This window comes from Aphelocoma coerulescens, chromosome 1A (genome assembly GCF_041296385.1).
Source record: "Aphelocoma coerulescens isolate FSJ_1873_10779 chromosome 1A, UR_Acoe_1.0, whole genome shotgun sequence".
NCBI lineage: Eukaryota > Metazoa > Chordata > Aves > Passeriformes > Corvidae > Aphelocoma > Aphelocoma coerulescens.
This window is the reverse complement of record NC_091014.1, coordinates 38,714,184-38,740,080: the sequence shown is the minus strand read 5'-3', so window position 1 is coordinate 38,740,080 and position 25,897 is coordinate 38,714,184. Positions and strand designations below refer to the sequence as shown.

At 41.4% G+C, this 25,897-nt stretch overlaps 2 protein-coding genes across 11 annotated transcripts in view; both read left to right on the top strand.

Annotated features, from left to right (window-relative positions):
- The window catches only part of CAPS2 (calcyphosine 2), a 28,969-nt gene extending 22,486 nt beyond the window's left edge, over window positions 1–6,483 (top strand). For all 6 annotated transcript variants that reach the window (XM_068999220.1, XM_068999237.1, XM_068999229.1 and 3 more), the window contains 5 exons: window positions 405–481; window positions 1,990–2,144; window positions 2,693–2,812; window positions 3,853–3,949; window positions 5,202–6,483. In XM_068999220.1, the coding sequence (XP_068855321.1) occupies window positions 405–481; window positions 1,990–2,144; window positions 2,693–2,812; window positions 3,853–3,949; window positions 5,202–5,377 (625 nt within the window). In that variant the 3' untranslated portion in view covers window positions 5,378–6,483. The remainder of the gene's footprint in view (window positions 1–404; window positions 482–1,989; window positions 2,145–2,692; window positions 2,813–3,852; window positions 3,950–5,201) is intronic.
- Window positions 6,484–23,367: 16,884 nt separating this feature from the next.
- KCNC2 (potassium voltage-gated channel subfamily C member 2) overlaps window positions 23,368–25,897 on the top strand; it is a 106,701-nt gene continuing 104,171 nt past the window's right edge. For all 5 annotated transcript variants that reach the window (XM_068999217.1, XM_068999219.1, XM_068999203.1 and 2 more), the window contains exon 1: window positions 23,368–24,079. In XM_068999217.1, the coding sequence (XP_068855318.1) occupies window positions 23,447–24,079 (633 nt within the window). In that variant the 5' untranslated portion in view covers window positions 23,368–23,446. The remainder of the gene's footprint in view (window positions 24,080–25,897) is intronic.

Below are 25,897 nucleotides of genomic sequence, written 5' to 3'. Positions count from 1 at the left end.
TTTAAGTTCTAAAGAGAGTGTTAAAAAGTACTTAATGTTATTTTCCTGTTGGTGATTAAATGTAGTTGCTTTAACAAACTCTTCCAGTGGTATGAGATTAGGATTGTCTTGAACTAAACTTCTGGAGATTTTATGCATGGGAGGAATTATCCATGATTAATGAATTAGTAGAGGAGATGCCAGTGTGATATTGTTAGAAAGTAATTCCTGCATATCTGCAGCAGGCCAGCAAGGACTTTTGTGAGTGCCCTCTCAAACTCAAGCAATTGGATATTGTGCTTATAAGGGTAGTATATAAATTAAATAGTAAGTTCAGTATGTGATGTTTTTTTTATAACAGCTGTTTTGAATATAGTCATATTACATGTAATTTCACCAATCAACATTAATTTTGATTTCTTTAGAGCTTCTTCTGTGGAACTCAAGCAAGAGTGTTCCAGGCAAGTGGTTGATGACAGCGAAGTTTTCAAGAAGATTCAAGGTTTCTGTCTACCAGAACTCATTTAATTTTAATTTCCATATCTTTATACTTACAGCTCAGTGCAATGAACAATAGTGATGTTACAAAGACTTTATTTGTGTAAATGAAATTAAACAAAAGGTAGATATTTATCAGGATATTATTAGAATCTGATACCAGCACAAATCAGTCATAAGAATGCTTTCTCCAATCTCTTCAAATCAACAGTCTGGGTAAAGATTGTGCAGAATGTACAGAGTAATTGTGAATGTGATCAATAAAATGTTAGTCTCTGTGTCGACATAATCTCTGAAAAAATTCTGAAACATAGTCCTGATGCTATGTTACACTGGCATTAAAGTTGTTATTGGCCAAGTGTACAAACACCATGAGTATATTTGATAGTGTACTCTGGAATATGTAAATAAATTCTACCACATTCCTATCCACAGTCTTTAGGACAAAGGCCTAGCTTTTTGTTAAAAATTATGAAAAGATGTTTGTACAGTGCTGTGTATTATTTTTGTAACCTTGTTTTCAACAAAAACAGTTGATCTGAGCAGCTCACAGCTCGTATAATCACCCGTTTACTGTCATTAACTAAACATGTCTTAAGTAGGCACTCTTGGGTCACTAGAACCTGCTTGGACATTTATTTTTACAAAAAATTTGTTGGAATAATAATTAGGGTTATTTTTAATCCTGTAGTTATTCCATTTTTTCCCCATGCATAATAGACACAAGCTGACTTTTCAATTATCTGACTACATCTAAGGTGTGGCCTGGAAGAATGTTGTGTGTATACTTCAAGGCACCTTTTAAGATATGTCTGAGTTTCAGCTTCACTGGAAAAAAACTTCCTTCTTTCACCTTGCCCCTATTTGTCTTTAAATTGTAGACACAAGTAATTTGAAGGTAATAGCAGGTGACTTCTGTTAACAGAGTATGCTGAGAAACTCAGACATACCTAAGTAAATATGCTAGCCGCAGACTTTCATATGTCGTACCATAGAAATTGTTCTCTGCATATAATTTAGGAATGATTTTGCCAAATTAGTCGTGTTTGCTTTTGTTTCCACATGTGCTTAACAAGTCTGTACAATAAAGAAGCAACTCTGTGTCTCATAATGGAATGATTGCATTGTTCTGAAGTAGTTGTTCCAAATTTACTTAGTATGTTGAATCATGGCACGTAATCAGTTCCCACAGAAGTGGGCAGTTTTAGAATCTGAGCATATAGAGTGCAACAGCCATTTTTTCTTTCCTTATGTGATCTCTTAAAAAAAAGTTCATTAGGTATTGCTTGTTAGACATGCTTTATATGATTTCCACTCAAATATTAAATAACCTATGGTTTCCTTTTGTATTGGCATTCTCTTATCAAAGACAAGGGAGCCAGAATGCATGGGTATGTCTTTTTGACCAGCACCATCATATGTAGATGTGATGTTCTTTACTTCCATATTGTCTCCATAGCAAGTGGACAACTTCAGGTAAATGTTGTGTCCTTTATTTCTCTAAATCCTCAGGTATTTTCAGAGAAACGCTAAGTAAAAGAGGAGTTCGGGTTATAACAGGCTTAGGAAAGTATTTCCGACAAATAGACAAGAAAAGAAATGGTCTTCTCTCTCAGGCAGCCTTGAAAGAAGCTCTAAAAGTATTCCATTTGGAAATGCCTGAAGGGGTAAGTCTAGCTGAAACTGTAAACATGGGTATTATCTTTCTTAATTTATGGAATCGCTTCTTTTCTTTGCTTAAATCTATAGTTTAATACCTGGGTTTTGCATGTTTTCTTTTGATGGTGTTTTTTTTTCCCCTTGTGGTATATTGACATTTCTGCATTCAGTTCTATGTGAAGTTCTTAAAAATAAAAAATAATATAGTTAAAAACATGCAATCTTTTTACATCATAACATGAAGAAGCAAGTGTGATTGCAATCCATTTTTTCTCTTTAGGCTTAAAAAAAAAATTAGTTTATACTGTTTACTTAGGTTTTTCCTTTGTTTTATATATTATGTTGTGAAAGTAGCTCACAGCTATCAGAACTGCGAATAATGTGAATTATGGTCATCAGTGACCACTGATGACATGCATTATTTTTACAAATCTTTGAGTGAGTTTGGATCTAGAAGTCTGGGGGGTTTTGTGAGAATACTGTAATTTCCCATTATAGCAATTGTTTTATTCCAGGATATAGTGAAGAACTTTGTCAAAATATTTTTAAATTGCAGGACTTCAAATCCTTATGGCTTATTCTTGATGATAGCAAGAGTGATAAGGTTGACTATGGAGAATTTACTCATGCCATATTTGGAGAAATGAATGAATATAGGAAAGCATCTGTGAGAAAAGTAAGTTTTATTGTAGATATTTAAGTGTAAATATTTTGCAGTCTAACTTTGGAGTTAGTTGCTCATCATATTCTAGTTGTTGGGTTTTGTTGTTGTTTTTCTTAAGTTCTGTACCTGGAAATTGACTTCTTAAAGTTTCAGATCAGTTTATCAAAAGAAAATAAGTTAGTGGACTGCATGTTGCATTGTTAAATTAGTTCATTTTAAATTCTAGGATTAATTCCTTTATTATTTTGAGTCTTCACCCATACGTGCTATTCTTCTAGTTCAGTCCAGTGTATAAAGCATCTGGCACCCTGAGATGATCTCTTCCAGAAGTCTGTTTCCTTATTTTGGCAAATGACTATGTATGTGTAGACTTTTTTCCCACAGTGCCTGAAATAGGAGGCAGTAATACTTGTCTCCTTTGAGACCTACAGTATATTGGTGAGACATGTTCTATTTGAAATGCCACCTGTTATTTGTCTATAATGTAATGTGGAGCTGTTTTCAGTATCAAACACTGATGACAAACCAGCCAAATGAGTAGCAACTGGATATCAAGATCAAGAAAAATCACATATACTTTCATGCTTTCAATCATGGAGGATCTGACTCTCCTAGCCTTGTGTATCAAGCATGTGTATTTGAATAAACTGAAATGAAAATGAAGCTGTTGTTAGCAATGCTGAAGAGGCTGTGTGGAGGCTTCTGTCAGAATGATGCGGAATCTTAATAATTGGAGGAGACAGAAGGGGGGAACAGCTTAACTTTTGATTCTAAGGATGAGCTAGAAATTAGGGAGAGAAGACAATTTTTTTTGAGTTGACCAGGGAACACACATTTGATGTGAAAACTGTTGAGGTAAAATAATAATGAAATTGCATAGTCTAGAATGATTTTCTGATATCTGGTGCCTTACATAAAATAGGTAAATTGACATAATCCATTGTGCAAGATCTAAAAGTATGTGGTGGTAGTTAAGTGCATTTGATCTTTTCATCTCCCCACTTTTTTTTTTCCCCTTAGATACTTATATGAAACTTTTTTTCCCCCTACAGGCTTATATGAAACTAGATTTCAACAAAACTGGGAGTGTGCCTGTGGCAGATGTCAGAAAATGTTACTGTGCAAAGAAGCATCCTCTAGTATTGGCAGGTAATTCACATGAACAAACAAACAAACAAACAAAAATCTGTAACTAGGGGAGTCATCTTGTTAGCAGAGATAGCAGATCCAGAAACTGGTTGGAAATACAGACTTTGGCTGAGACTTGAGCTGTTAAAGGGGAACTTCTCTCATCTGAGGACTTAAAACTGAGTCTCTCCAGAACATGACTATAAGTAGTAATGGAGTTCATATACACAATTTTAATACTTGCTCTTTATCAAGCTGCTAATACTGCCTGTTTGCAGAGTAGTTCTTTTCCCTACCTCTGAAAGCAGTTGTTTCTCAGCTTTCATCTGTAAGTTATCAGTGGAAAATATGATATTAGTAATTTTCACTTAGTAGGATACTCTCATTTTCACATTACTGTTTTCTATCAAAACTGACACGGAATGTACTCAGCACTTGAATAATTTATTCAGAAGGAACTTAATTTATTTCTGGGACAAGTTTGTCATCCTTAATAGAGGAAATGCTGGTTTCTTATTTTTTCAGGATTCTCAAAAATGTTTAAAGTCTGCCATTGAAAAAACAGGAGTTTAAATATTTGTATGCCAGTTTCTAAAATAATACCTCCATGTACCAGCCTAGTCACTGTGAAAGTCTCCATGGTGCCATGACCCTTTCTTTTTTACCTGTAGAAGAGAGGATTTTTTTTTTTTTTGTATTGCCAGTGATTTTAATGGTAACATATGAAGTCACAAGGGGTATTGGGATACCATATGTGATTTTTTTTCCAATGCTATAATGCCATATATTTTGTACTTTTTTTCTCAATGCTATGAAATCATCTTGAGTATTATCTTTATAAAATTGCTAGGACACAGATGTAAATTGCAGAACACTTTTGAAACGCCAATTTCCATCTTAAAGTTTTCCTAGAACTTTGAAGCACAGTAAATACATGCTTTCTTACAAGATAACTTCAGAATTTTAGTTTACAAATGCATTATGCAGCTTTTGCAGTCATATGAAGAAAAAAATTTTCCTGATCTCATAACTCATTGCAATTGGCTGACCCCATGTTTTCTGTTGATACTTAATTCTATCATGCTATTAAAGTAAGGTTTCTACTGATGGTATTAAGTGAGCCAATGACTTAATTCTGAAACCAGAATATTGAATTTGTTCATGAAAAAAATATTTGCAAGCTAAAATTTGACAGTTTCTTGCCTGAAGTATATTAAATGCTACATATTCACTCTTCTTTAAAATGTATTAATAAAAAAATATACTTTCATAGGCAAAGCTGCAGAAGAAGAAATTAAATCGTCATTTCTAGAAACATTAGGAGAGTCCTGCAGCAACCCCAATGAAGTGTCCTACTCTGAGTTTGAAGATTACTATGAAGGATTAAGTTTTGGAATCATGGGTGATGATGATTTTGTTAATATCTTAAGGAATTCATGGGGAATTTAGAGTGGAAGATGACAAAAAAGAAGAAGGGATATTTTCTAAACAAGGAGTGACTGAATAAGAGAGGATTTAGTCTTGATGCGCATTACTTTATAATTAGTGTCTTAAACTGATTTCAGGGACTGAAAACTTTAGGTGCTTTCAGAATAATACATGGCAAATTTTCTGCAGTGTCTGTTGAGTTATGCTAGCCACTTGTCTAATAAAAATGCTGTTCATGTCTTTTCACTGGAAATAATTAAGGTTGTTTCCCATATGAAAAGCCATAATTTTTTTATATTAAAATAAAGTAGCCTATTTTAAAACAAGAGGGAATTAGAGTACTAAAATGCCTGAAGGGGTATGTGCAAGAGAAAATTTTGGTTTATGATGCATTGTGAAAAGCTTGAGATTTGACTGCATAAATGTCAATGCTAGCTTTTCTTCAGAAATTTCTTATAACATTCTTTGTCTTGCTTATTTTTTCTTATGCTGGTACTTAGCTTGAAAGAGAGCAGGTCATCCTTTTCCACTGCTGAGGATGTCTGCAGTACTGAAAGTGCAGAAATGTTCACAGCATTTAGCCCCTTGGCCTATGCACCATCTTGACTGATCTTGCTTTGTCATTTTGGTCAGGCATCCGAAGCTGAGCATTGAATCTCAAAGGTTTTAGTAATAACACATGTATTTTGTAATGCATATCTTCCTTTCCTGTATTTTGCTAAGTGGTTTTCAAAACAAATATATTGTATTTAAAGATCTGCTTACTTTATATTGCTGGGATTTTAACTAAAACATAGGAATTATATATTTTGTCAAACTGATATATAGCATTTCCTATCTACTCTGAAAGTATAAAACAGAAAAGCATATTTTAAAAAGCCCAAAACATCCACTTCTGCCACCAGAAAAATTGAATCATAAATTAAAATATTCTTTGCTACTTCAAATGTTCTCACAGATACTCTTTTCAATATAATACATCTTGTTAATTCTGTAAAATTCTTTGTGTTAAGAAATAAAAATATATAGTTAATGAGAGAGAGACTTTGGTTTTGATAGACGGGTCACTGAAATTAACTGTATGTTGAACTGCATTTCTTAAGGCTATGCAATTAAAATATATAAGTTTCCTCTGAGCTTGTCTGCCTGGTTTTGAATTTATAGTCTGTGATTAAAAGAACCTTCCTCTGAGACAGAATTTGTGTTTCACAGGAATTACAGGGCAGTGCTGGAATGGATGCTGAAATGAGGAACTTTGGTCCCCCTGTGGCTGACTAGTACAGTCTAGATATAATACTTCCTTGTTGTAATAGCTTGTGTGTTTTTATGTCTGGATTGTTTGACCATGGCCTCAATTGTAACAAGTATTGGAGGTTCTACTCTAAATGCTCAAATGAGGCATTTTGGGCAGTTCTTTTGGGGCTGCAAAAGTCAGTGTGTATTTGTTTACAGGGAAAGGCAGATTTTGTCAATGTTAATTCTAAGCAAGAATTCGGACTCATGGTTTTCTTGTTCTGCATTCCTGCTGGAATTTTTCTCTCTGGAAAGGTTTTGTTAATTACTGTTCTTGGAACTGGTGGTTCTGAGAAGGGCAGGAGATTCTGAGAAGGTCAGATTTAGCTGGTTGGAGAGGGATCTGTTTGTTAATGTGTCCATTCAAATAACTGAAAAAATACCAAGTGGCATTATTGTTAATTTTTTAAAGAATCATGTGCTCTATTTAGATTTATTCACTTAGGAGAATTGTACCAACAGGTAAAACTGTGACTCAATGAATGAAAGTGATTGTGAAATGAGGTATTGACATAATTCTTTTTGCAATGTTTAATTTTATTGTGAAGCTTTCAGGAAAATTGTTCCACATTTTCCTATGGAATTGAAAAAATCAAGACAAGTAGATGTATACTAAGTGGGCCTGCTTATTGGAAGAAGCTGTATAGGTCACATCTGCTGCAAATTAAGTGTTCTTTATTTTGTTGTTATCATAGAAATGAGGTGCTGTTATAAGAACATAGCTTTGGTAATCCTGCATTTTTTTTTTATCTGAAGACAGATCCCTAACAGGATAATCTAAGATAAATTCTAAAGGTCAAAATTTGCCTGAAAATGAAAGTACTCTAGTAATTATGTGAAACCGGCTCGCTGTGTAATTTCTATTAACTACAAGGTCAGTTACACAGGTCCTGCTAGACCAACCTGATCTCCTTTTATGATCAAGTGACCTGCCTAGTGGATGAGGGAAAGACTTTGGGTGTTATCTACCTGGACTTCAGTAAAGCTTTTGACACCATTTCCCACAGCATTGTTCTGGAGAAACTGGCTGCTCATAGCTTGGACAGGTGTGGTGTTTGCTGAGTAAAAAGCTGGCTGGTTGGCTGGGTCCCGGAGGTGAATGGGGTTACATCCAGCTGGTGATTGGTCACTGGTGGTGTCCTCCAGGGCTCAGTCATGGGGATAGTCCTGTTAAATACCTTTACTGATGATCTGGATGAGAGAATCAAGCGCCTCCTTAGTAAGTTTGTAGACTGTGTGGAAGTGTTGATCTGTGGAGGGCAGGAAGGCTCTGCAGAGGGATCTGGACAGGCTGGATCAATGGGCCGAGGCCAATTGTATGAGGTTCAACAAGGCCAACTGCCAAGTCCTGCCCTTGGGTCACAACAACCCCATGCAGCACTACAGGCTGGGGGCAGAGTGGCTGGAAAGTGGCCTGATGGAAAAGGACCTGGGGATGCTGGTCAGCAGTGGCTGAACATGAGCCAATGTGTGCCTAGGTGGCCAGGAATGGCATCCTGGCTTGGATCAGCAATAGTGTGGCCAGCAGGACCAGGGCAGTGATTGTTTCCCTTTACTGGGCACTGGTGAGGCCACACCTTGAGTCCTGTGTCCAGTTCTGGGCCCCTCACTACAAGAAGAACACTGAGGTGCTGGAGCATGTCCAGAGAAGGGCAACAGAGCTGGTCAAGGCTCTAAAGAGTAAGTCATATGAGGGGCAGCTGAGGGAGCTGTGGTTGTTTAGTGTGGGGAAAAGGAGGCTCAGAAGAGACCTTATAGCTCTCTACAACCACCTGAAAGGAGTTTGTAGCCAGGTGGGAGTTGGCCTCTTCTCCCAGGTAACCAGCAGCAGGACAAGAGGGAATGGCCTCCTCAAGCACAAGGGGAGGTTGAGATCGGACAACAGGAAAAAATTTTCACTGAAAGGATGATTAAACATTGGAACAGGCTATCCAGAGAGGTGGTGGAGTAATCATCCCTGGAAATTTTCAAGGAATGACTTAGCACATGGTGGTGTTTGGTCAAAGGTTGGACTCTGTGATCTTGAAGGTCTTTTCCAACCTTAGTGATTCTGTGATCAGTCGTTGCCTCATCAGATGTGTTGACCATGGTGAATTTTTACTGGCATTCACAAAAGTCACTTTTATCTGCCCACGGTTTCTCATTGTCTAAACTTCAGATGGTGGCAAAGAATTCAAACCAAATTCTACCCATGGTTTGCCCACCATGCTTACCATCAGTAGAAAAGCACAGAAACTGTTCAAACCAAGGTTTGTGGTGTCTGACTTTTCATTAAAAGTAGTATCAATACCCTGATTAATTGTGTTCTGACTTGCTCTTATTTACTTGTGAGTATTTAATGAACCTGAATCCTTTTCTTTAATCAATACTTTGTAGCTTTAAAACTTTCTGGAAATGTCTACTGGGTTTACTGTCTTTAAATGTATTTCAAACAAAACTTTCTACATTTGCTACCTTTTTAAGAATTTCCCATGTTTTCCAAACTTGAGTGTGTTCTTAGTTAAAATGTGGTTCGCAAAGAAGATTCTTCACTGAAACTCACTGCTTAATAAACTAGTTGTCTGCATGCCACCATGACTTACACTTCTGCTAAAAAGTTTTAGCAATTTGCTGCAATTGAGAACATCAGAAGTGCATTATGGTGTGAATGTATTTTGTCCTATTAGATGTGCGGGCTCCCAGAAGACAAGTGGAAATTAGTTAAGTGATTTAACTCCTTATTCTTAAGGTCTGTAACTACTTCATGAACTGAATATGCACTGACACTGTAAGCTGGAATGTTAAGAGCACTTTGAAAAATCGAAGCACAGGACCACAGAGCAAAACCTTCAGTAGCTTCACTTTGCCTGCTAATGGAAATACAGCATCCCCACCAGGGATGGCTTTGTTGCTGAGAGGAGGCGTTTTTACTGATTCACGCTCAAAAACTCAATTCTCTTCCATAGGAGTTACTGCCAGATGATCAAATTGTGTGTGTCTTTGTGGCCAGAACAACAAAAAAAGTTAAAAATGTATCTACTACTGTGTGTTTGTAGGGATGTACTGTTTACTTTTGGAGTTTGGGTTTTTTGTTTTTATGGGCATTGGTTATTTGATTTCATGGTTGGGGTTTTTTTGTTTGTATGTTTTGTTTTAATATTGTGTGAGGGTTTTTTTCTTGGTTTTTTTTTCTTTTTTTGTGGTTTTATTTTTGGATTGGTTTGGTTTTGAGCATGCTATCTCTATATAGTAAAAAAGCCTAGAACTGATTTCTAATGTGTTGAAGAAAACAGGTAAGTTTCTGTGGCAGAAGAAAGGAAGGTAGAAAATCACACACATTTTTTCCTTGATATTACTCTAACAGTTTATCCTTTTTCTTCATACTTAGCAATTTAGAGACTGAGATAGTTCAGTACTTGCTTTCATGTTGTTAACCATCTTGTCTTTGAGAAGTTGAGTCAGAACTACTCTGTTGTAACCATCAGACATCTGCAGTGATGCAAGAGGTCTATTTACGCTATTTGTTCCACTTGGCATGCCTTTTCCAGCCCTGGTAGCCCTGGAGCTGTAGGCTTTGTGACTCTCTAAACCCTAACACTAACCCTAATGGTGGCTGGGGGCTGAGGCTGAGGTCCTCAGCACCCTGGATGGCCCAGATGAGGGGTCACAAAACTCACTTTGGGAGGAGCATGGTTTGGATGATAACTGCTTAACACTGCTTTATACTTCACATGGGGGAAACCCCATTCTGCTATAGTGAAGGACAGGTTAATATCAATGGAAGCTAAAATAACAGCTTCAGAGACGTATCTTAAAGCAATATTCCTTTTTTCTTACAACTTGTGTTGAGTAAATGAACACTTAATCACTCCTGTGTCTAATTCTGGGATCCTATGATTTGTCTTGGCATGAATTAAGTCTTGCACTCACAGTGGTAAAATTATTCCCCTGAAGTAATTTCTTTTGACAATAGCATTTGCCTTGCAGATGCAGTGATTAACCGCAGGTTTCAGTCATGAATACTGCAGTTGTTTTCATCCTCTAGACATACTTGAATGCTCTGCTCTCAATGTTTCATGACCAAAGGAAACAGCAACAGAAGTTGAGCCAGTGCTTTTATTTTTCCCTTAAAACAATCAATTTGGAAGTTCCTGATGTAGCAACAAAATTTAAACCAAGTTATAATATTCTGCTTTTTATGGGTTTAATATGCTTTTGAGAGATATCTGTTCTAGATATTATTGTTGCATAGATCCAAATGACCATAGGAAATAGGCACTCCAAAACATTAGTTATTTATTTACTAAAACCAGTGCAGTGAGAAGGGAATCAGGTGTCACTGCCAGATAATTAACTTTCCACATTCCTTGTGTTTCTTTTTTGATACTTTGTCCCCTGTTTGAGACTATGTGATTTCTAAGTTCTCTTTCCAATTTCATCTTGGTATGCCTCCAAACTTTTCTTTTGGGAGCATCCTTCTTGGAAATGAGCTTCTTTAGTAACAGCCATAATGCTAAAATATGTTCAGAAATAAATCAAAATATGAAATAACGTTCAGCAAGAAAAATCTCTGGGGAAAAGGATAGGAGACAGGGCAGATAAAAGCAAATAGTAGCTGCAATGGCATTCCTAGTCTTTAATATTTTTTGTTCATTCATATCTTTTGACTTCCCTCTTCCTTCTGGAACACCAGTCATGAAGCAAAGCCTATCCTGTAGTATTGGTCAGTGTAAGTACTCTTCCTTCACATAAAGTCAAAAGAAATCTGTCTGGAAGAGATTTTACAAGGTTGTCTTCTCCATTATCCTGTGTTATCTGGAAAAAAACCAGTTGTGGTGCTTTGTCATTTTTGATGGAGACTCTACCACATTCTCAGGTAATCTGTTCTACTGCTGTTAGACGTTGCCTGCTGATTGACCTGAATATTTCTTGCTATGGTTTAAGCTGATTACTGTTTCCACTATCCCATCCCTTCCTTATGTAACAGCTTTGAAAACTATTCTTACATCCCCTTTGATCTCAAGTCTGCTAAATATGGCTGTTTAGGAAAATTGCATTAACTGGACAGATTGAAGACCATTCTCATTTTTCTCCCATAAGTGCCAATTGGTACATTCCTTGTGTTGAATTCAATGCTCTACACGAGGCACAGTGCTCTGGTTAAGGTCTTGCCAGTGAGGTACTCGCATTACAGTTCTTACTTTTAGTTCAGGTATCTTTCCTCTCCTCTCTCTTTCCTTTCACAACAACCTGATTTTACTAAATATTTCTGACATTGTGATTTTATCTCACGAATTTTCTCAAGAACTGATTTTTCTTGCATCATTTCAGTTAAAGTGAAATGGTGAAGTTGTGCCATGGTTTGAGATATGGGGAGATGTTCCTGCTGGAAAATCTGGCCTTGAGTGTCTCAGTTGTGTGGGAGCTTTGTGCTTTTGCTTCTTTTCAGGCTGCTAACAGGCTTGCATCAGCTTTACCTGACCAGAAGTATTATTTCTCCTTCCCAGTTTTGCTTTGTAGGATACATGTCAGTGAAATCCACAGTAGAAACATGGAATCTTTAATGGAAAATAAAGAAGAACCAAACAATTTTATTTTTTTAATTATTATTTTTTTAAGAGCAGGGGTAAGGGTAAAGGGAAGCCAAACCAAAATGTTAAGGTGTTTAACACCCTTTTTTCAGACACTGTATGTAAGTGGTCTCTTACACATTTAATAAATATAATATGATTATGTATGCAGATATTTATTAAGATAGGTTTTACCATTGCTTATTTTTGATACCAAATGAAAATGGAATATATGGAAAATATTTTCTCAGCTGAAAATATCTTTATTAGACTTTGAAATGTGTAGTAATCCCTGTTGCTGTCTGATGCATAGAAATTGTAGACAACCTTCAGTCTACAACTACTTTACTGTAATTCCCAAGCCAAAGCTTACTTCTCTACGATAGTGTTCAAGATGTAGGATGTCTCTTACTTCCTGTCCTCTTTTTTTCTTCTTTTACTTAAGTTAGGCTGCCTCTATCCTGGTGAAGTGAAAGGTTTTATTGAGTAAACATAGTGGAGAACTGCTGTTTCCAGGTGAGATTTTTCTTCATCCCCCTTGTCAACTTGCTACAATAGTAATGTCTGCAGTGCCTTCCTCTTCCTCCCTGGTGAATTAACTACTGTTAATAATACATAAAACTGTGAACTTCCTTTCACCCTGAAGGAGCAGTCCACAAGGTTGCTTTAGACACTAGTCAGGATTATGTCAAGATTACTAACATTTTAGTATTCTTTTTGGCTTAATTGCATTTTTCTCTCACTAAAATGAAAGGAGTACTAAAAACTGTAGCTGTATTAGTTCCAAGTAAACGTGGACTACAAGCTGTTCCTTTGCATTTTGACTTCAAAGACAGCCTTTTTGATAACTTGGTAGATTGAATTGCACTCTTGGGCTGTAGAGACTATTTGATAGCAGCGTGAATGTAGGCTGTGAATTCTTAATTCGTGTCTATGAGCAATTTAAAGGTTGGAAAAAGGTGGTTTTGGCACCTAAAAAATCAACCCAGAATGATGACAGCATAACGATACTCAGTTTAGACTGAGTTTGAATTGCTGTCTTGAGAAAAAGTGTTCAGAAGCATCAAACAAGAACTGGCATGGTAGGTGTCAGTTTAGTGATCTGATACAATGTAAGTGGAGGCTGGTGTCATGTCTGTGCTTCTGGAAATGCCTTATGTCCACTCTGTACCATGAAACTGATTGTCCTGTTGCCAAAACGACATGGAGATGCTTTTCCCTTAGGAGAGGTGATGAACCATAGGCCTTCTTGCCCATCTGTATTCTTGAATGCATTTTGCCTAAGGGAAGGCCTGTGTGGCTGTAGGGTGGGACCTGGCACATGGAACCTCCTAAAAAAATTTCAAAATTAATATTAAAAGCCTAAGCCAAGGAGTTATTAAAAAATGTAAATGAACCTGATAAGCAATGGTCTTTTTTCCCCCCCAAGATTAGCATAATATTCACATTAATTATGATACTGCTAGGTTTTAAATTAGAGCTTCCTTTTATGGAGGAGGAGTAGCAATCTTTTAGTCACAGTAGTGGGAGAAACTTAAAGGTATACTTAAGCTGGCAGCTCCGCTCTCACAGCATCTCTTTTTGCATTTTTCTTCTACTCTGCCTCCCCTTTTGATGCTGAATCTTTTTGAGCTGGGACATGTCAGTGACTGTTTCATTAATGTGCTTTCTAGCTTTGAAGAGCCTAAAAAACGTGTCATGGCCTGAACTGGGCACAATGCACACTACTACACTGGGATATAATCCTTGCTTCAGAAAATGTAAAATATGAGTTGGAAAAAGGTATGAGAGTGGGAAGAGATGAGAATGGGAGACAGGGAATACTATGTTAATGATACAAACAGCTCACATTTTATGTAATGGCAAATATCTCTGATTGCATCTTGCTTAACAAGTACCTATGGCAGCAATTTGTAGAATGAAAAGTCAGAACAAATCTTCAACTCTGCATAGGCTAGCAGGAACACTAAGGTAGGTCCCTAGAGATAGGTAGGGGTTTAAAATATTATGAGGATTTTCTTTGTTCAGGTGATTCCAAGCAGATCTTTAGAATCCATTCTTTTTTAGAGAGGTCTTTTGAATCTCCCATATGATACTTCCTATCCGCATAAAGTTTTATTAAAAAACAGTTGTTACATGATATGAGAATGCTTCTTCCATTTTGACAGTCAACATTTGGAAAAAAAATCTAATAGGAAGGATTTTGTTGGTTTTGTATGTGTGCTGTTGTGAACCTTGATCTTGAGAAAAAGCAGATGAAAACCTGAGTGGAACACAATGACAGTAAGGGACTTCCCCATGCATGCCTTGCCAGCAGCTGTCTTGCATATTTAAATGGTGTTCCACACTACAGTGATGGCAGATTGACTCCTGTCTCTCTGCCAGTCCTTTTAAAGGCCAAATTGCAAGCTAAGTAGAAGGGTGAAAGTTACAAAACTGACACCTTGAACTCCCACCACAGGTTGATAGGAAGCTTGTACCCATGCTGTAGCATATGCACTGTGATCTTGAAGTGAAAATGTCTTCTTAAAAAGGGGTATTAAACTCTCAGGACATTTTAGCCTGCATGCTTTCAAGTTGTAGGGAGATGGAGGTGTTACAGCAACCCATTCTCAAGAAAATGGTGTCATGAGTGTTAGTGGCAGTCTCGGTTAGTCCCTGGCAGGAGTGTGCTGCTTTAGGCAGCTGCTTTACGGTACCTCTGTTGTGCTGTCACACTCTTTAGCCTGCCTGCTTATTCCAATGAAAAAGCAGACTGCTCCAGAACTTTAAGGCACATATCATTCTCTTTCTGAATATGTAAAAGTTTAGGGAAATCACCATAGCTACAGTGACAAGCAAAAGTGAAGCGCGTATTCACTCTTCCTGTGGGACACAGATGCTAGAGGTTGGGCCCCATTTCCCCGTTTCTGTAGTTGGACAGATCAGATCAGTCCAGGAGCTACCACCTGTCTCTGTTCTGGGTTCCCACTGCAAGAGGTATGCAAGGCCTCAGACAAGACTGATGGCGCCCTGATGGCCCCATTCCTGCAGTCCAGGCACATCTCTTCACATCTCCACTTACACCCATGTGCACAGGACAGGTAGGTGGCTGGGGCTGGTGTTTTGTTTGTTGTGTTGTACCTCCCAGCCCAGGTGGTGTGCTCAACAGTATCTGCTGCAACAGCAGCCCCTGAGGCTGCGCCTACCCCTGCCTTGCTCCAAACCAGCTCTTTTTTTTTTCCTTTTAAGGAAGGCATACTTCTTCTAGAGCATCGCAATTCAGAACAAATTGGGAAAAGGTCTCAAGGGTATTGAATGTTGCTGGAATGTTTACAAGATCAGTGTGGACATGGCATGTTCTCTGACAACTAAGTGTAACAGTCCATGTGACCAATGTGGTTTTACTCTGTGGCTAAGTAAATTATCTAACTTGTTCAAAGACATATGGAGAAACCTGCAGTTCTACAACCTTGTATTATTTTCCTAATGCTAAGAAAGGCTACTAACTCACAGTTAGGCTGTTTCTGCCAAGACTTCCTACCTCAGCATGACCTTGCACAGCTGTTTAAGGCTCACTGGCACCTTGTCTCTGAGGAGGAAATGCTGATGAGGCTACCTGCAATGGATCTGGTGTTTCCTGTCTGGCTCTCCCCTGTCTGATGGGGTAATGGCTCCAGTTTATGGGTCATAGCAGAAATCTGTAGCAGCACCTCTAACTTTGGCAAGTGAGACCGAAGCACAAGCAGAGAAGCAGTGTTTATCCCTTGAGAATACTGTTCTGTTTCCATGGCAGTAGACAGCTCAGTCCAGATTTGGGCAATCTTGTCTGCAAAGTAGCATGAAAAAAAATTAGGAGAGGAAAAACTTGACTGCAGCTGAATGGAGGCAGTCAAAATTAATCAAGCTTGCATACACTGAGATTGGGTCTGCTATATGAGACTGCAGAGACTAAGTAGAAACCTCTTTGCTTCCTGCATTGCTCAGGCATCTGATTGCAAATCTGCCTCAGTCAATGATGCTCTGTGGGAGACTTGTGTGCCTTGAACTCTTGGAGTTGCCTTTCTAACAGGTAAACTATAGCTACTCACAGTGGGAAGACAAAAGGGTTGCAAAACAAAAGTATTCAACTGAATCAATAGTAGAAAGTTATTGTTACAAAGTATCTTCTAAACACTGATAATCAATTCCGTTGCTGTTGCTTCAGGGCTGCCTCAATGATCATCAGTGCAAACATCTTCAGGAGATGATCTATTAAAGCATATCCCTACATTCTTGGGGCATGTGTATTATGGTTTCTTCCTAAAAATAAATGAAAAGAATGGAGATTGCTAGTCATGGGAAGGAGGAAGATGATGGATGAGGTTTCCAGTTGAACTTCAGTGAAACACAGAAGCTAGGTGTAACAATGCCAGTCACCTGAAAACCTCTGTAGTCCTTATAGTGTGTTTCCATTGATTTTGGTGGCATGTGAGGGAGGGTGTGCTGACTTCCTCAAATAAATCCCTGTCATATGTGGATTATGTATTAGATTTGAACTGATTTTAGAAGATAAGTAAAAGTTAGCATTAACTGAAACATGAGACTTTTTCCAGAATATTTTATTGAATGGACCTAATCTTTTGAAAACACAGACTAGCTGCTCAATAACAGTTTGAACATCAATTAGGTAGTAGATAGAGTGTATGGCTGGATGATAGATAATATAATTTACCAAAATAAAAGTGTAAAGGTCTCTTTTCCATTTCTTTTTCCCTAGGACTCAAATTATGTCCAAGTCAGTTTGATCACTTGAAAGACTTAGAAACTAAATATCACTTTAAATTTCTTTGCAAGGTTGTTTAGTGGTATACTGTCCTCCTGTAAATTGGCTGTTTCTTAGTACAGTCTTTGTCAGTGAAATGGAAATGACAGATGTTTCAGAGCAAATTGTGTTATAGATGTTTTTGTTTTGTTTAGGGTTGTTGTTGTTGTGGTTGGTTTGGGGTTTTTTTTGTCTCTTTTCTAAAGAGACTTCTAAAATTAGATAATAAGGCACTTCTGTTTAGACAAGTTTAGTTCTTTCAGGGCACACTCTTCTGTAGCTGAAGAAACCTAATTGTCCTGCAATCTAGGTGATCATTTATTATTTATATTATGTGAATGATTAAGACTTGCAACCAGATGAGGCCCTCATTATACTAGCACAAAGTTTTATTATTGATATGTTGCCCCAAAACTTTAGTTAAAATGAATGAGAAGGATAAAAAATAGAAAATCACAGAAATTTGAGGAGCAGAATTTCCCAAAATTTTCATGAGACTGCCAGGAAACAGAAGCCAAGTTGGTAGAGGCTACCTCAGCTGTGCTGGCCATGCTCTAAGACAAGATACGTGGCTATGGCATTTCCCCATTTTCCATCTCTCTGAGCTTTCTGAATATAAATGGAAAGGTTTATTCCTTTTGAATGAGGAAAGCTTGTACCCAAGAGCTGTTAAGAGGTACTGCATTCATTTTCCTGTCTCTTGGGACTCTGTATGCTTGACTAGGACATTCCAAGACTTTTTTCTTTCAGTCTCTGTAAGTACCAAGAGCACCTAAAAGAAGCTCAGGCCTATTTACATTCTACTTGAACTAAGGAGCGAATGCCTGTTGAGGAGCTCAGTATCATTCTCACTGCCTAATGAGTCCTTACAAAGACACTGCCTTTCTGGGAGGTTGCAGACCCCCAGAAGTGGCATCATGTGCTGGCAAGTTGAGAGGGAGAAAACACATCACTGACCTTTACCTGAAATCGAAGGAAATTTTCAGGGTAGATCAAAAATTCATTTCAACTATTTTAGCATTGGGCACTAAAAAATGTAAGTGTGGACAGAGCCTGAGGCAATACCTCCTTTTATAAAGCAGAATGCAATATCCTAAAGCTGTTGAGAAAATCTGCATCCCACAAATGTGAATCAGCACTGACGAAGCTCCTTGAATCACAGCAGAAACAGGTGAGTAATCCTGCCTTCCACCATCTTGCATTGCTAATACCTCTGGCATTAGTAATGGGGGGCACAAAGGGCACCCCAGGGTCATGAGGAAAAAAGGCAGTGACTAGAAGATTCTGGTGAAGTTGACATTTGGGCAAAGGCCATGTGTGATCTACCCCTGATCTAAAGGAACTGTGGAATCAAAAGTGGATGGTGACAGTTTCTAAGGGAGAAGCAGGTGAGAGCAGGTACCCAACCGTGAGAACAGGTACTTTGGATCTGGAAGTTTATGAGCCTGGAGGATGTGGAAAGGCTGCACCTGCATTGTATGAGTGTTCTTGCAGCATCACAGGTGAAACAATCCTGAGGTGGGGGATTTTCACCTTGAACACACCAACCTCTCATTTTCTTTTGAAGAGAGAAACCCAAAGCCTGTTTCAATGTACATACACTTGAGAATTCCATCCCCACCACTAGGGAAGGAAAAGATTTAACCATGTAGCCTGGTTCATACTGGGGATTCCTAATTAGGCAGTGCAATTAGTGCTCACCTGGCTGTTTTTCTACTGTGTCTTGTCCCTTCTCAGGAGACCCCAATCTTGGGTTCACTATTTTTAATTTCCTTGATAAATGTAATATACAAGAACCTTTTCCAGTTTTTCATTTGTTAATGAGAGACACCACATTCCTCAGAATTTCACAAGGAGCTGAAATTTGGAGAAAGGCATATGAAGCACACCTGTCTGTATAAAGCCTCTCATACAGAGAAGTCCTGTGTGCTAATGTGGGACTAAGAATAGGCTGACTTCATCATAGCTTTCACATTTGGTACCTCTGTCTTGTCCAATCTTACTTTTATTTATATTTCTCTACAATAAGACCTTTATTTTCAATAATTCTGTTATTGATCCAACGAAGCTTATATCTCAACTCCATTAGCAAAAAATGCAATCCTGCAATGGAATTTAAAAATAATGACAACTTTCTGCTAGCTTTGTCTTGAGACTCATCCAATTTAACTTCACCATGTCTCCTTACACTTCTAGTTCAGAGATGTTTACTGAATTTATTAAGTCAGCATGTTTTGCAGTTTCAGAGTAGGATTCTGACTGATCATCAGACTGATCACCAGTGTACTGCAGTATAATGTGGCTGCCATGTTCTGCAAGATGCGTAATGAATTAGTACATGTAATTGTAAATAGTAGAGAGGATTATAAATATTAAGGAAAAATAGAAAAATACATGAAAGAAACAAATAGAAGCTTAATAAAATGTTAATGACAGTGGATTTTTAATATAATTAGTTAGTTTAGTGAATAATCAGCTAAATTGATATAAGTAGATCATATTGTATCTTTCACACTGTCTTCACTCATAATTTTTGATTATAAAATTGATTTTTTTTCCCCAATTACAACATCGTATGAATAATATGAAATAGTGATCTGCAGTAGAAAAACTTGGTGGCTTCAACCTCTCCCCAGGATGGCAGATGTTATCTTGCCAGGTTAAGCTTCCCAGGGACCCACTAGTTAACAGGGACAGACCTCCTCCAGAAGGTGATTCAGAGCATGCCTTTAGCTGAGGCACACTGTGTTTGTCCTCAAACTTGCTTTCCTTTAGCACAAGTCCTTTCTTCCAGTTACTCTTATTGTTAGACAGCTGGTAATCCAATGACTTTGCATTACAGTACTCAAGGTTGTACAAAGGATGATTGCTCCTAGTAAGTAAAATGCTCATTTGCCTCGGGTTTCTCATAGTGATCCTTATATCTAATTTTATTGCTTTGCTGGTTAAAACCATAACATAGGACCTTTCCCTTTGTAAAGGAATTATTAGCCAGCAGGGAAAATCGGTTATGCATTGCTCAGTATCACTCAGTTCCTCAAATAAATTCCCAAATTCTGAGCTACAGAAATGTTTCCACTTATCTTTTAAATGAATATGTTTGAGCATGTGTGTAAATAGTTTTAGAGTTTGTTGGGGTTTTTTCCCCCTTTGCAGACATATTTCACAGTAAGATTCACTTAGCAGACACATTTCTCTCCCTTACATATGTCTCATGCTTTCACTCTTACTGGAAGCACTGAGGAGTGCAAAAATTCAGGTCAAACTCTTGTAGGGAGGAAATGAATTAATAAATGTCACTATGTCTATGTAGAATATTGTGATTCAAGAAAATTTCAGCTCTGGAAAGTCGACATCGAACATAATTTCATCCTTCATTGAGAAGTCTGCCACATGATGAAACTACAAGGAAGAATGACACAGAGAAATTAACAGCATTATATTTAGTGTTACTGAAAGTGAAAATTTTTATATGACTGAAGGACTGTTATATTCTGGAGAGACCATTCCTTTTCTTGCCTATTGAAAAAATTCTTTCTGTTGCTTATTCTTTCCATGCAATAAAACCCCCTGAGTGCTTCACAAGTCTGAAGTGTCAAGAGGTTGCTCATAATACATGCCTGTTTCATGGCAATGGCATTCCAGGTATGACTGTAAGGATTTTGTTTATGAGATGCCATCCTTGTTAGTCTTAGGTTTCTTAGGATGTTGGGTGGGTTGTGAGAGGTTTTTTTGAGGGGTGGGTAGCGGAGCTGGGTTTAGTGGGGGGTTGTTGATTTTGTTATTGTTGGGGTTTTTGTAGTAGTTTGTGTGTTTTGTTTTTGTTCTGGAGGGGTCGGGTTGTCTTGTAATTTGAGCACAGTGGAAGTCCTGGTACTCTGATGACAGTTTGTGTAGTGTTTTGGCAGCTACTGCCACCCTATGGTTTTCCATAATGGATGAATGCCGCAGAGCTTTAATGTGTTGCATTTCTCCAGAAACCTGTTTTAGGTCAGAGAGGAGACAATGAATATTCCTTTTGTCTTACTCCCTCCTTCTCTATGTCCCCTTTTCAGAAAAATCCCATCTGCAAAGAAAATCAAGTATGGCATGAGCGGCCATAGGTGGCATTAGGATGGTAGAATCTTTTCCACTCTTTTTACAACTATGTCATTGAATATTAATTTTGGTTCCAAGGGTTCTCACTAACTGATTATATCTGCTTTGGCAGGATAGATTTTGCTCTCTTTTTTTTAGGAACTTCAAAATGTACATCTGGAGAAAGCTTGCAAAACCCATTTCTTAAAGTTGCTGCTGCTTTGGGAGCCTGTGTTTACATCATGGATGCCACATATAGACAGATCTGGGTTAAAGCAATCTGGTCTAAGCAGAGTGTCCTCTGAGCATTGCTTCCAGCAGAGCTTTGCCCTCCAGACGCCAGCAAGTGCCCAGCCGAAGGCTCTGATGCGGAAAGAGGACGTTTCAGATACCATTATTCCACTCATGGCCCTCCTTCAGGCCAGGGAATACCCTTTGCGTAGAGGAAGACTTTTTTTTCTTTTGAGGAAGCAGCAAGAAGGATCACCCCTCATGTCGTATATCTTCTCCTTGGGGCTGGAAGCTTCTTTCCCTTTGACCAACCCAGCTGAAACCACGCATCGCTGTAGGTTGTCGAAAATAACTCAGCTGGCTTGGAGGCAGAGATATTGGACTCTCTCATATATTATAGTGCACAGGCATTGGTTTCCCTCATATATTATTGGGGACTCTCAAGTTCCATCCCCTCTGCCACACCCAACCTCAAATCTATGCAGTGCACGAAGTCTGAAGTGCACCTACTGCTCTTTATTTTTCCTAGCCGACATGGAAATCGGATCCCTCTCGCTGAGCCGGATCCCCAAGCCCCGCTGCCGGCCCGCGCAGGAGCTGGCTCTGGGGGCTCCCCCGGCACCCTGCGCATTCCCTGCCCCGCCCGCCGGGGCTGTGCGGGCGCTCTGTGACCCTCTCCTGGGGGCTGAGCAGCTCCTCTCCGCAGTCACCTGTAGCTAGCGCTGATTTTTCTGCATTCCTCCGAAAAATATCTATTCTCAGCCCCGATCCCTTCCCGCGTGTTTTACTTGAGTGAACCAAATGTCCGTGTATCAGGAGCGGAGGCGGTGTTGCCTTTTACGGAAAGATGCGGTGTTTGTTTTCGCTGTCGCCTCCCTGCGTCCCCCAGGCTGGCAGCGCGGGACCGGAGGGGTGCGGAGGGCCGGCTCGGCTGCCCCTGCCCCCGCCCCGGGGAGGAGCTCCGGCCCCAAATGAGGTACGATTTCACCTTTGGATTCGTCTTCCCGGAGCGCCCCTGGAATTGCGGCCGTCCCGGTCCCCTGTGCGCCCCGGCCCCCCGCTCGTGGCTCTGCGCTTCGCCGGTGGTCCCCGCTCCCAGCCCCGACGCGGAACGGCCGCATCCCCCCTGTAGAATGAGGGGAGCGGGATCTCCGCGCGGGCGGTGGGAGCCGCTGTTACGCCTGTCGGAGTTGAGCATGGAGGGAGGTGAAACAGCCACCTGAACGCGGAGAAACACCCGAACCGACAACAAGTAGTCTCGCCTGGCAGGGCGGCACGGAGAGCGGCAGGGGCCGGAGCCCGCCCGGGAAGAGAAGCCGCCGTCGCTCCTCCGGCAAAGGTAGCGGCGAGAGGGACCCGCGGGGCTGGCGGGGGAGCGGGAGGGACCCGCGGCGGCGCTGATCCCACCTGCCCTTCCCCGAGATGCGCGCTCGCCTTCGTGATTTGTCTGAGAAAGTAGCGAGCCGAGCTCCACGAATACAGCTTTTGCCGGAGTGTGCCTGCTGCCTGCGTTTATGGGGTGCTTGGTATTTCTTCCCAAAAAGCAACCTTTTCCTCCCTCCCACAGTGGGGGTGGAGGGGCAGAGAAAAATATCTAAGCCTTCTTTTTTCCCCCTCGTTAAGCTGTTAGGATAATAAAAGATAGATGCCCATTAAATAATTAACCGTACACTTTCTGTTTCATCAGCTCTGTTCACACAGCCCCGCGAGGGAGAAGGGGGTGGGGACGGTGGTGGATCCGTACGCGGTGGAAGCAGCAGCAGTGCCATTTCGGTAGCCTGCTTCCAGAGGAAGCGGGAGACAGCCCGGAGCTGTGCCCAGAGCGGGCAGGCGGCACAGCCCTCCGCGGAGGAGCGTGCGGAGCTGGCCGGCGGTGGGTGGCGGGGCGGGGCGGGCCGGGAGGGCTCTCCCCGGTGTGCAGGTTCGCGGGAGATCTTGGGAGGGGTCTGGGACAGGCCGTGACCGCGGAGAATAGCCCTCCTACGGTGGTGCCTGGAGGGCTTCTCCTCGATTTCTTCTGTTTGCGTTTAAGGCAGAAGCTCGTTCCCCGCGGACCTGCCGGCGACCGGCTGCCCCCCGCCCAGCGACCGGCGCGCCCCCCTCCCAATCCCCGCCGCCGCCTCCCGCGCTCTCCCCAGTCATGTCCCACCCGGAGCGATGGGGAAGCTCGAGGACAACGAGAGGGTGATCCTCAACGTGGGGGGCACGCGGCACGAGACCTACCGCAGCACCCTGAAGACCCTGCCGGGGACCCGCCTGGCTCTGCTCGCCTGCGAGTCCCAGAGCGAGTCCCCGGGCGGCGAGGAGCCGCCGCCGCCCCCCAACCCGCCGCCGCCTCCGGCGGGCGGCTGCCCCGAGCCCGGCAGCGGCTGCAGCCCCCGGGGCAGCGGCGGCGCCAGCGAGTTTTTCTTCGACCGGCACCCAGGGGTCTTCGCCTATGTACTCAACTACTACCGCACCGGCAAGCTGCACTGCCCCGCCGACGTCTGCGGGCCGCTCTTCGAGGAGGAGCTGGCCTTCTGGGGCATCGACGAGACCGACGTGGAGCCCTGCTGCTGGATGACCTACCGCCAGCACCGCGACGCCGAGGAGGCCCTCGACATCTTCGAGGCACCCGACCTGCTGACGGGCGAGCCGCCCCCCGACGGCGACGACGACGACCTGGCCGCCAAGAGACTGGGCATCGAGGACGTGGGGGCGGCCGCCGAGGGCAAGGGCGGGCGCTGGCGGCGGCTGCAGCCCCGTGTCTGGGCGCTCTTCGAGGACCCTTACTCCTCCCGCGCCGCCAGGGTAAGCGCCGCCGGCCGGCGCTCCCACCGGCGGCTGGGGAGGCCGAGGGGCTGCCGGGGTCCCCTGATCGGGAGTCGGCATCACCGGGAAGCTCGCCCCGCTTGGGGTGTGCGTGCAGAAGTGATGCTTTGGTGGGCCACTGCAAGGGGGGGCATCGGTCCACGTGGGGTAGTGATGCTTGTCCCCTCTACATCTGCAGGCAATGTCAGGCAGCACGGGAGTCCCGCTGTGCCAGCATCTTCCCCATGGGAGTGTACGTGGGGTGAGGTGGGAGCTGTGCTCCCAAAAGCCTGCAAGGGAGCCACGGTCACCCCCCTAGCCTGTGTGGGGGTGTGGAGGGGGTGACTCACTGATGGACCTGTTTGTGTGTGGGTGTGAGCAGGAACAGCCCCAAGGCACCCTCATCTGCCCTGAGCACCTGCATGAAGGTGCGTTTGGGGCCGGGGCAGCTGGCCTGAGGTCTCGTGTTTGGGATCAGGTGGTGACAGCGACACGGGAGAGCGACCTCAGTCCTTTCTGAGCTTTGCTCTGTCTGCACTGGTAGGTGATCCTGGTTCAACAAAGTAAATGTGACAGGCGGTCACCCTGGCTCTTCCTCCATTGATTTCTCAGGGTGACCCTGACTGGCTCAGTGACTGAGGGTCTGGGGACAAGGCAGTAAATGATCGTACTGACTTCCTCTTATTTAGATAGGGGTTTTAGATTTTGGTGCTCACTACTTCATACTTTGATGACTTGGATTTTAGTTCTATCTTTTTGTTGCAGTCGTCAGTGCTGATGTGGGTTTGCTTTCTAACCCGGGGCTTTGGAGCAAACAAATGATTGTAATTCCTTTAAGAGAAATACGCAGTGGTGTCTCTAATTTAACCAGAAAAGCAACCTCCATCAAATCCTCCCTGCAACACAAGACAAAGGACTTGTAATAGGAAATGCCTGATTATAAAATGGCAATAAGCATTTTGTAGCATATTTATCAGGATTTCCACAAAGTATTCAGAGCTAAACCTCATTCTGCAGAAAGTGCGGTTATGGTGGGTGTAATCTCCTAGTCAGTTCCACTTACTCTGCTGGCAGTCTCATAGATGTGCACATAAATGTGTGGTTAAGTGACTTCTGGAATTGTACCCCATGGCATGATGCACTTTCTGCCCGCTCACCCTATGAACTTAGTGAGGTAAGTTAAACAGAAAGTAAAAGTCCTCACAGTTATTTCTGTCATTTGCTGAGTGCCAACGTTGTTTATGTTTTTGAAGGTTGCCTACCAGTATGTTTTCCCTTGACAACTGGCTCCAGTTGATTCTTAAAATATGTTTTTAATAAAGAATGGGTTCTGAAGAAAAGCTACCAGAAGTGTCTATCTTTGCTCATCAGTGACATACCCACATTTCGCATCTCAGCTGTCTGAATCCTAAAGAAAATTTGGCTGTCAGTTACCTGGCAAACTGTAGTGTATGTGGTGATTGCCCTGCAGGTTTTCTTTCACCTGCTGTCTTGTGAAAAGTTGCTGACAGTGTCAAAACTGCAGCTTTTACAACAGAGAATCTTCCTGCTCAACTTTGCTGGAGAACTGAGAAGTATGGAGTAAATGTTAAGTGGAAGATGCCAGGAGAAATAGGAAGGTAGACATGCTCTTGTGTCCTGGCATTGCAATTGGGTTTTCAGCCCAGTCTTTGACAGAACCTGTAGGCACTTGCTTTCCAATTCTTCTATCTGTAATAGAACCAGTAGTGATTTGGGTGAAGATATTCCAAGTTTGCAAAATGAATACGGTAATTAACACTACAGTAGGAAATCGCAACATGGCACCATCAATCTCTT